General features: G+C 32.3%; 1 protein-coding gene across 1 annotated transcript in view; it reads right to left on the bottom strand.

Moving 5' to 3' along the window:
- Positions 1–606: 606 nt before the first annotated feature.
- Positions 607–11,382, bottom strand: part of LOC129239361 (uncharacterized) — a 91,124-nt gene continuing 80,348 nt past the window's right edge. The window contains exons 10-13 of the mRNA XM_054874815.1: positions 7,766–7,896; positions 4,619–5,386; positions 4,382–4,522; positions 607–704 (exon numbers count right to left, since the gene is read on the bottom strand). Coding sequence (XP_054730790.1) covers positions 633–704; positions 4,382–4,522; positions 4,619–5,386; positions 7,766–7,896 — 1,112 coding nt within the window. The 3' untranslated portion in view covers positions 607–632. The remainder of the gene's footprint in view (positions 705–4,381; positions 4,523–4,618; positions 5,387–7,765; positions 7,897–11,382) is intronic.

Here is an 11,382-nt window from a genome sequence, read left to right as displayed (position 1 = left end):
TTTCTTTTCTTTATATGCATATGCGTGTATTTTTAAGTGTTTTTGAAGTGCTTCGAGTATTTTTCAAACTTCATTTCGCTTTGCGTATTTGCTTTGCTTTATGCATTTCAATTATATTTATAAATATTTGTATGCGTTTATGTGTGTGTGTATGTTTTATGATGCTCTAATGAATATTTTCATTTTCCATTTGCCAAAGTTATTGTTGTTATTGTTGTTTTAGAATAGTTAACAAACTGTAATTTACAATTGATTAATTTAATATTTGAATGCCTCATTTATTTGTTTTTGTATTTTTATATTTATTTTTAAATTAATTTTCATTTTCATTTTTATTTTATTTTTATTTCATTTTTATTTTCCTTTTTATTTTTATATTAATTTTCATTTTTATTTTTATTTTTACTTTTACTTTTTTTGTTTTTTTTTATTGTTTTTGGAAATACAGGTGTGAAGTTTCGCTTAAATTGCTAAAGGTGACTCGCAACTATTCATTTATTTATATGTATTTGTTAAGGTAAGTATAAGTTTTTGGTTTATTCATCAGCATAGTAAACATGTGTTATAGCCAGTTTAAAGTTTTGTTTATTTTTTAAATAGCTACTTTTTATTTTTATTCAAATACGCTTGCCTTAAATATAGATTGGATTCTCCTGGCCGGTAAGTAATCGGAACATTGATGTCGGCATAGTTTTCATTAGAATCTGGAAGAAAGTAATTGCAGAACTTGAGTAAAAGTACGTTCACATAAGGCATTTAGCTCCAAAAATGATGAGCTGTCAAGACTGGTCAAGGTTTTTCTTCATAGAAATTGATTCGGTGGAGTATTTTAGTGTTTTTGGTCTGAATTATTATTTCTAACGAAGGGAAGAAGAGGCAAATAGAAGCAATAGTTAATTTATAGGTTTGAGGCCTTTGGCACTGATGTGTTAAGAAGCAACCACCTTGGCTCCTTGGCACAACAAGATCTACTCAGATTTCTCAGATTTAAAGAAAATTAAAAGGGAATCCAAGTGTAGTACAATGGACTTAATTGTGTCTGAGTGCTGGACTTGCTAGTTGTCCCTACAAACAAAACAAAAAAAAAATAATAATAATTTACAGGATCCGTCACTCGAAGTGTAACCAACTTCAGACCGCTCGCGGAGCTGATGCCCGTTTCTGTTAGTTGGCTAAATCACAGTCCAGAGTATTGTTTACAAGCGCGCAGAAGCATTTTGCCGTGACAAAGAAAATCAGTAATGGATTTCAATCGTAATAGTGCGATTGCATTATATTTGGCTAGAATATCACAACCAGCGATCGTTCGTGAGCTTGAGCACCTTAATGTAAATCAAGTTTTTGTTTATCGCACCATTGCTCGTTACAATGATACTGGTAGCATCACGAAACGTCATGGAGACGGTCATCAAAAGACTGCAACGTCACGTAAAATGGTTCAAAAAGTGAAAAAGCGACTTGAAAATCCCCGAAATCCCCGACGAGGGGCCAATCAAATGGCGAACGAACTGAAAATATCTGACCGCAGTATCCGCCGCATATTGAAAAATAGTCTCAAAGTCAAGCCTTACAAGATCCAAAGGCGCATGATCTCACACCAAAGCAGCAAGTCAGACTTGAGAGAGCGAAGGAGTTGCTTCTGTCTGTTATTTTCTGACGAGAAAATCTTTGAAATTGAGAAAGAGATATTATCGGAAAAGTATTCTGGAGGTTACTTGGAAGACGTAGGCAGACAAACATTTCGGTGGCAGACCATGGACGTGTCAACAGGACTCGGCACCGTGACACAAGTCTTGAGTGAACCAAGAATGGCTGGAAAAAAACGTGCCGAACTTCATAACGTCCACACAATGGCTCTCAAATTCACCAGACGCAAATCCGATGGATTATTCTCTTTGGGCCATTTTGGAGAGCAAGGTCCGAGTCCAAACTAAAAGATTCATCAAACTCGGGGCGTTAAAAAAAGCGAGTGGGCCAAAATACCTGCAAATCACATTCGGGCAGCTTGCGCTTCGTTTCTGGACCATCTCGAGGCCATAGTGAAGGCAAAAGGTGGTCATATCGAGCAAACGTAAATTGATTCTTAATTTTGTATTATTTTCACACATTTTTTACTTTGAATGGAATAAAAGTAATTTTCCAAACTAAATTTATGGCCTTTTTAATTGGTTGCACTACGAGTGCCGGTCTCTGTAGTTGTGCGATTTGCTGCTTCTGTGTGTTTGGTGGGATTGGCAGGGAATCATCCACTATAAGCTGCTCCCCTATGGCCAAACGCTCAATTCGGACCTGTACTGCCAACAACTGGACCGCTTGAATGCAGCACTCATGCAGAAGAGACCATCTTTCATCAACAGAGGCCGAATTGTCTTCCACCAGGACAACGCCAGGCCACACACATCTTTGGTGATGCGCCAGAAGCTCCGGGAGCTCGGATGGGAGGTTCTTTTGCATCCACCGTATAGTCCGGATCTCGCACCAAGTGATTACTACCTATTTCTGTCGATGGCAAACGAGCTTGGTAGTCGGAAGTTGTCCACAAGAGAGTCCTGTGAAAATTGGCTCTGCGAGTTTTTTGACAATAGGGAAGCGAGCTTCTATAAGAGGGGCATTATGAAGTTGGCATCTCGTTGGGAACTCGTCATCGAACAAAACGGCGCATATTTGACTTAAATCGCATTATTATAACCAATTTTATGAACAATTGAAAATTCAATAAAAATACCGCAAGACTTTTTTGACAACCTTATATAAGTTCGATATCACATTTCATAATAAGCAACAACAGGCCAGTTTTTGCATTGATGTTGCCCCTTACATTCGTGAGGGTGGGACCGCAGTTGTTTGATAGAAGAAATGCTAAGTTCATATGAAAGATGTATACGAGGCGTGGCTATTAAATAAATATACTGACGAAAAAATTGAGACGGGCATGTAAAATATTTAATCATTATACCTGCTCAGGACGATGCGTTCGCTGTTGCCGCGAGAAATGCAATTCAATCCAAAAGCAACGACTCTCCATTGCGACTCTACAATCATCATCAATTGCATCAAGCTGATAAAAGGTTTCCGCAAAGATCTAAGATGATTTACTCACCAGGCCGATTTGCGTAAGTGCCACTATCCAGTTTTGGCTCTAGAGCTCGAATTAGTTGTTTAGATTTTGAGATTTAGATTTATTAAAGGTTTGTACTTCAACCCCATGGCCTTTTGTAGCCCCTACTCATTACAGTACCTAATCTAGATCCAGTTCATTTATTAAACTTAAGATAGAGTTGAGTTGGACTAAGCGTATGTGCCTTTCTTCCGCGTTATAGCGCTGAATTCAAGCAAAAGGTGCATTGGAGTCTCCTGGGATTGGTCGCAGAATACGCCAAACGTCCATAGACCAAACCCCGATAATGTGCAGATGACTGCGCAGTCTGTTTTTTAAACCTTTTTCGGTTGTACTCAAGAGTGAGGATTTCGCCTGGCGTAAGTCCATAGTTTGGTGCCAGTTAACCCCCATTAGCCCTTGCTCTTCACTTCTAATCTTATCCATGATGGTGTGTTGTCCCATAGCAAGGAAGAGCTCTTGTATTATTAGTCACGAGGCCACAGCCTCTCTAGCCAATACATGCTCTTCGTTTCCAGTTATACTCATGTGTTCCGGGACCCAAATTAGCCGGATGCGATTGTGCGTTTCTTACAAATTCAGTTTCTCGACAATTGATACTACAGGCGTAGGTGAACTTAGTCATGAAGCGAGTCCCAGATGAACAAAGCGCAAAAGTGACCCAAACGTTTTATGGTTTCAACGGCACGGTGTCACCTGCCGTACAGCGCATGAAACAATGACCTTATTGCGAACGGAGTTCCCAGGACGCATTTTTTCACGAGACAATATGGCCAAATGAATGCCGAGATAATGCGATTTTAAACTATTGGAATTCTATCTCTTGGGCTACGTTAAAAGTATGATCTGTGCGCGAACCGCTTCCAGAGCTAAAAATATTCTTCGGCCTTTTTGTCACTTAAAAAAAAAAAAGAAATTCCTCACTTGAAGAGCGAGAAAACTGCACGTGAGAACTAAAAAATCGTTGAATGCTTTAGTCAAAAATGCTGCTGAGATTATTTCAGATCGGATCAGAGTTGCAGAGCCATTATACATGGACGAATCCATTTTGCATGAATAAATCGATGGCTGATTTACACAGCCTATCAAATAACTTTGTTTGTGTATTAAATTCGACTTTCTTCACATTAGCACTTTTTGTGATGTGTTTTAGGCTTTTAGATAAAATTTTATGTAAAAATAAAAAGCTGAATTAAAGAACTACTTTTTACAAGTTCAATGTGTTATTTTTTTATTGAAAATAAAATCGAAACACAAGCTCACCTCGCCCACAGAAGTCGCCAGCAGATTGACGATCTTCTCGTGTGGCACTGCCACCACACTTTGATTATTTATTTCAATTATACGGTGACCCACACGCACTCCGCCACGCTCAGCAATGCCGCCACGCAATAAACTGCAGATCTGTAAAAGTTTTGGGAGGGGAAAAAAGTGTATCAATATTTCAAAGTGCTATTTGAAGTTCAAGTATTTTCAAGTTTCATTCGTCAATTTACTCACCACACCATTTTGCACACTGAAACCCAGCTGGTATTTGGTATTGGGTCTTTTAATCTTAACCTCGACCACGGGAGCACACGGCACTACCGTAAACTTCACCACAGTCTGATTTTTAGTATTCTTTATGTAGGTTTGACACGTGGATAACGGCAGTCCGACCAAGCTTAAGCCATTGATGGCTATCAACTGATCGCCAATATTCAATTGACCACAACGCGCCGCAGCCCCGGACGACATGAGATTCGCAATGACCACAGTTGGCAACATTGAACCCCAACCGCTCTCCACAATCACCACACCTAATATCTCGCCCTTGGCCTTTGGTACGACCACTTCCTTTTGCAGCTCCTTCTTGGCGAATATCTCCAGCTCATCACCGAAGATCTCCTGACTGTTGAGTACCTCTTGATAGTCCATTTCTTTGACAAAACTATGATCCTCAATTCCATTTGCTTTAAGGAATTCCATGTAAGCCACCTGGAATGCCTGTCCAATTGACTGTGCAATAAATTGCGCTTCATCACTTTCAAAGACGTGACAGATCATCTTTGGTGTGCGATTCGGTTTGGGCGCATCATCAATATCCTGCGGCACGAAACGGCGCCGAGCCATCAACACAACCAGATCGCCAATATCCGCAATATAGGAGATGGTGCGCAGCGCATGGTCCATCATGATTTCCTTGAGGTCTGTGTTGAGAACCATTATCTTTTCCGTTGATATGAAGAGGTCCACCTCGGTGCTGGGCTGTACATCGCCATCTGGTGCCTGAAAGATAAGACAGAGGAGAATTTCGTAAATCGATTGAAATGCAAGTGAAGTTAAGGTTAACCACCTAAGTGAAATAAAGAAATGCGAGCAAATTTACTTTTACAATTTTTTTAGAAGCAAATGAAAGCATGATAAATGAGTCGAATACTCACCAGAGCCTTAGGGTTGGTCCAGCACAGTTAAGAATGTTCATGAAAATACAAAGCATATTCAATGTTAAGAATTACACATACATGTTTTTATTGAAATGTATTCGTACATGATTATTAACTACCGACTGCAAATTCTTGGAGGTAATAATTGAATTCCGCCATTTTGTTTATTTATAAAATGTTTGGCTTTATTTGGGAAAGGTGAACATAGGCACATGCAAAAATATAATTTAATGTAGAAAAAAAATGTTATCGTATATTATATTATTTACACTTATATATACCACGGACTTTTCGAAAATTCACAAAAGCTTTATTTCCGATTAGACTGACCGAGCGCACTTAGGTTGGGTACATACGGAACCTTATTAACCCACATTCTCTCAAATGAAAAATAGGTGTCTCATAACAAATCCCAGTGAATTTGTTATGTACGATTCGAAGATGGATGGAAAATTTGGGGATGGAGTTTTATGTCATGAACTTTCGACTCAGCGCATATTCGGGCTTTCGGATCTTTGCAAGACTTTCCAAACAGAATTAGAGTTGTTATACTGTTCACTAGAGAAATATCCTTTAGCTGCAATCAAGTGCTTGGACTTGCTGATGATACCATCTAAATGAAGCGAGAAATGTCTGACTTTCCATCAAATACATCTAAATATTTCGCGATAAACCTTATTGGTACCGGATCATCCCGTCGTCATTGCACAAAAATGTGAAACTGATGAGTTGGGTTCATCGAGCAAAACGAGAGTAGGTATTTCTCTGGCTATCAGCGGTCTGTTCTTTAAAGGATGGATCTCCAGTTTGCTTCAAAAGCGAAACGCTGGGCGACCATCCTGAATTGCAGACTTGTAAAGTGTTTTTGTTCACGGGTAGATCGGAGGTTGCCGAACCATATTTCGGCATTAACAAGCCACATATCTCAATAGTGGTGGTGGTTTGGACTGATTATTATTCGATGAGAACTCATGCGATCAGGCTCAACATAACTTCGAATCTAAATTTTTAATTTAAGCACCTCTGGGCGCTTACAGCTTCGGATATCAGCCGCATACGGAATTATAAAGTCGGTCGCTAAGAGCTTTTGTTTTACATGCGTTCTACCTATTGCTGGAATTTTCTTATAATGCTCGGTATTCTTTATTTGTAATGTACAGAGAGCAAGTCTTCGGTTGTTGTTGAAAGCTTCACTTTCACCCATGAAAGGAGACTCGACTCGCACCATCTTTTTGCTGATTCTAAAGCTGTATTCGACAGCACCAAAAGGGATTGCCTACAGGCCGCGATGTCTGAATTTGGTATCCCCGAAAAACTAATACGGCTATGCAAATTGGCGTTGTTCCTTCCATCAGAATTGGGAAGGTTCTTTCCGAGCTGTTTGATACCAAACATAGTTTCAGACATCACGAGGTATTCTATGCGGTTCCAGCTGGTGGTAGCAGAGGAAGAGGAAGGCCTCCTCTGAGTTGGAAAGCTCAGGTGGAGTGGGACTGGCTTTACTTGGTGTGTCCAACTGGTGCCGGTTAGCACAAGAACGAAACGACTAGCGCGCTTTGTGAAACTCGCCCAAAATCGTTTAAGCCATTATCATGCCAATCAAGCAGAAGAAGGAGATTCGCAATCAACAAGAATTCCACCTTAGATACTTTTCACTTATTGAAAAGGCTATAATGTAATTAGCCAGCGAGAGAATAACATTGTATTTACTTTGAATAGTGGAGGAGGGACGTCACCAAAGATGGTTCTGTATTGGAAATAGTAGTTTGGGGACCAGCTGTATAAGTATTTGTTTTACCAAATTATCCGTTGTTTTAATTTTTTTTCATTTACGACACATCGAATGTCGAATCAAATATTTCGAATATATGATTTTTATAGATTCCTCAAATTTCTACGGGAGTTCAACTTTCGATTAGATAAAAGATTTATAAAATACAATATTTTTTTTCGGTATGTCGCAATATCATTTGATTGAAATCTTTCGGTTCGAAAATTTATAAGTTCGATTTTAATATTTATGGTAAATAATTTCTCGGTCACTCTGAAAAAAAGGTTCTCTAAATGTGTACTTATACTCGTATGTGAAAAATGTCCAAAAGTGTAAAGAAGTCTAGATAATTTTTTCATGCAGGTAAAATTATGCAAATGAATTGCGGGGTCTTGACCAATGAGCACTACCAAAAAATTTAAATAAAGAAAAAAAAATATGGTGACTTACCTTAATGCGTGAGACCGCCTCTTCGGCTTGCATCATACGCGTCGATTTCGTAGGTTGACCCTCACAAACCAGCTGTGTGGAACCCAGATACTTGGCGCGAAAGAGTACACCCTCAATCAGCACTGCGCCACCTATTATGTGAGTTTGTGTGTGTAATTATTTGTAAACGGTGTTGGTTTACATTTTAGGATGGCGAGGGTAGAAATGTGTGGAAAAATTAAAAGTTAATCAGAAACTTAATTTAATTTTGTATAAATATATTTTAAATATGAGCATGAGAAAATTTCTATTATAAAGCATTTTCTAAGTGTCCGTGCCTGAGTGTGTGGATTCGAGTGGAAGTCACTACCGAAAATGTTAGGCCGAATTTTCACTTAACTGTTTAAAAAAGTTTTGAAAAAGCGAAGATAATAAAAATGTAGCAAAGATCTTCTTATTTTACTATGTTTATAGAGTAAATAAATAAATAAAATGACAATGAAATCAAACCTAAATCATGTTGGAGGCTAATTAAAAAATAATAACAATAAAATAATAAGTAATAAAAGATAAGATAAGATAAAAAAACATCAAATCAAATCAAAGAATTTAATTAAATAAAGCATAAAAAAAGACAAAAAAACTTAAATGCATAAAGTATGAGATTAAACATATTAAAAAAATTAAATATAGCAAAATAAGTCTAAAAATAAAATAAAACAAAAGAAAAGAAATCTAGTTGAAAAAATTTAATTAAATAGAGCAACAAATATAATAAAAAAATTATAAATAAAAACAAATATAATAAAAAAGTAGTTACTAATTGATAAATAAATAGAATAAAGTAAAATAAATAAATTAAAAAAAAATTAATTAATGTATGTAATAAAAAAATAGTAACTAAAGAAATAAAAAAATAAACGAAAACTTGAAATAAAAAAAAAAAAAATATTGAATCACATAAAGTATGCGATTAGACATTAAAAAATAATAAGTATAAATAATAATAACATTTGAAAAACAAAATATGAAAAAAAATAATAACTGAGCAAATAAAACAGTAAAATGAAAAATAAAGTAAAAAACACATTAAATAAATCAAGCAAAAAACTTAAAAAATAAAATAAAATCGAATAAGCTAAATTAAAATATTTGTTTTTTTTAAACAAATTAAATCAAATAAAACAGTAGATTACCGATAACTAAAAATAGAAACAATAATGTTAATTAACAAATAAAGTAATACAGCAGAGTAAAAAATAGAGCAAACTAAAAAAAAACTATATAAATTTCAATTAAATTAAATCAAATAAAGTAGAAGGTAAAATATAATAACAAATAGAGAATAAAAATTGAGAATTAAAAAAAATATAAATTATATTATATAAAAAAGAGGAGTAGATCCACATAATTAAAAAATAATAATAATAGAGGAAATAAGAAAAGGTAAAATAATAAATAAAGTGATACAAAAAATAAAGTAAACAAAAAAAAAAAACAGGAAAAACTTGAAAAAAATAAAATCGAATGAAAAATAATATAAACTTTAACTAAATAAAAAAAAAATAAAAAAATAAATAAAAAATAATAAAAAAAAAATATAAAATAAAATAAAATAAAATAAAAATATATATAAAATAAAATAAAAATAATAACTGAGGAAATAATTAAAAAAAAAACACATAAACTAAACTAAAAAAAAAACCAAAATAAAACAATCAAATGCAAAAACATATACTAAAATGAAGTGGAAGGTTAAACATAACAATAAAAAAATTAAAAAAGTCATGACTGAGGAAATAAAAAATAAAGTAAACTACTAAAAAAGAAATGAAATCAAATGCACGAAAATAGTATGAAATAAAATTAATTTAAGTCAAATAAAGTTGAAAACTAAATATAACAAAAAATAAAAATAATAACTGAGGAAATAAAAAATAAAGTAATACATAAAGTAAACAAAAAAAAGATCATATGCAAAAAAATATAATAAAATAAAATAAAAATAAAAAAAATAAAAAAATAAAGGAGAATAAAAAGTGAAATAACAAATAAAAATATTGCTAAAATATATTAAAATAAAATAGAAGATGTACATAATAAAAAAATAATAATTATAGAGATAAAAAAAAAAAATAAACGAAAAAGGAAAACAATTGACAAAACACTAAAGTCAAATGAAAAGGAAATAATAATAAAAATGAAGCAACCCATAAAAAAAACAAAAAAAGAATAAAATAAAATAAGAATAAAATCAAATACAAAAAATAGAAATAAAATAAAGAATGATTAAATAAAAAAAAAAAAAAATTCAATATATTAAATATTAAATAAAAAGAATTAAATAAAATTAAATAAATTACAATATTAAAAATAATCAAAAACAAAGATACAAAGCAATAACTGAGGAAATAAAAGAATAAAAGTAAAACAAAAATAAAAGAAAAGAATTCAATGAAATAAAGTGAACTAAAAAAAGAAGAAAAAGATCTTAAAAAACAAAAATATAATCCAATGCAAAAAATTGAAATACAATTTAATTAAATCAAATAAAGTAGAAGATTAAATATAATTAAAAATAAAAACAAAAAAATAATAACTGAGGAAATAAAAGAGTAAAATATCGAAAAACAGGAGAAATGTAAACTAAGGAAATTAAAACAGAATAACACATAAAATAAAGTAGACTAAAAAAAAAACAAATAAAAAAAAAAATTAAATAAAGCAAAAAAGAAAATTGAAATGAAATAAAATTATATGAAACAAAGTAGAATACTCGTACTAAATATAACAAAAAAAAAATTTAATATATTAACTGGGAAAATTAAAAATAATAAAATAAACTAAAAACACAAAACTTAAGAAAACAAAATAAAACAATATAAAAATAAATAAATTAAATCAAAACATTTAATTAAATCGAAGTGTTAAATTAAATATAATAAAAAATAAATAAAAGAAATAATAACTAAGGAAATAAACAAAGCAAATAAAAATAGAATAAAATAGAATTAAATTAAATTAAATTATTTAGAATGTTAAATATAATTAAAAGCAGTGATAAAATCAATAACTGAGGAGGAAATAAACAAGTAAAAGTAAAATAAAAATAAAAGAATTCAATGATATAAAGTAGACTAAATAAAAGAGAAATCAAATTAAATTAATAAAAATTAATATAATTAAAAATAAAAACAAAAAATAATAATAGGGACATAAAAATAAAATAACACATAAAATAAAGAAAACTCAAAAAAAAAAAAAAATTAAAAAAAGAAATTACATCAAGTGCAAAAACAAAAAGAAATAAAATTAAATCAAACCATTAACTAGGTAGAGAGTGGACTGCGCGCTCTTGTACCTCGAATTTTAAACTCGTTTTTCTCGAAATTACTTTTTCCGGTACAGTTTGCATGATAACTCATACAGTTTTTAACATTTGTTGATCCGGTTTTTTTTTAAATATTCGAAAGTGTTTTCTTTATAGATTTGATTTTTGATATTTTTATTAAAAAATGTTATAAACATAATTAAAATGTGACATTTATAATGTAAAACGCATATTTTTATTTTAAAGGGACAGATATCTGTAAAATTTCGAAAAAAAATTTTTTTTCATTAAAAGTTAATATAATCTT

Source organism: Anastrepha obliqua, chromosome 2 (assembly GCF_027943255.1).
Source record: "Anastrepha obliqua isolate idAnaObli1 chromosome 2, idAnaObli1_1.0, whole genome shotgun sequence".
NCBI classification, from domain to species: domain Eukaryota; kingdom Metazoa; phylum Arthropoda; class Insecta; order Diptera; family Tephritidae; genus Anastrepha; species Anastrepha obliqua.
The sequence above is the reverse complement of the archived record's forward strand: the minus strand, read 5'-3'. Positions and strand labels throughout refer to the sequence as shown.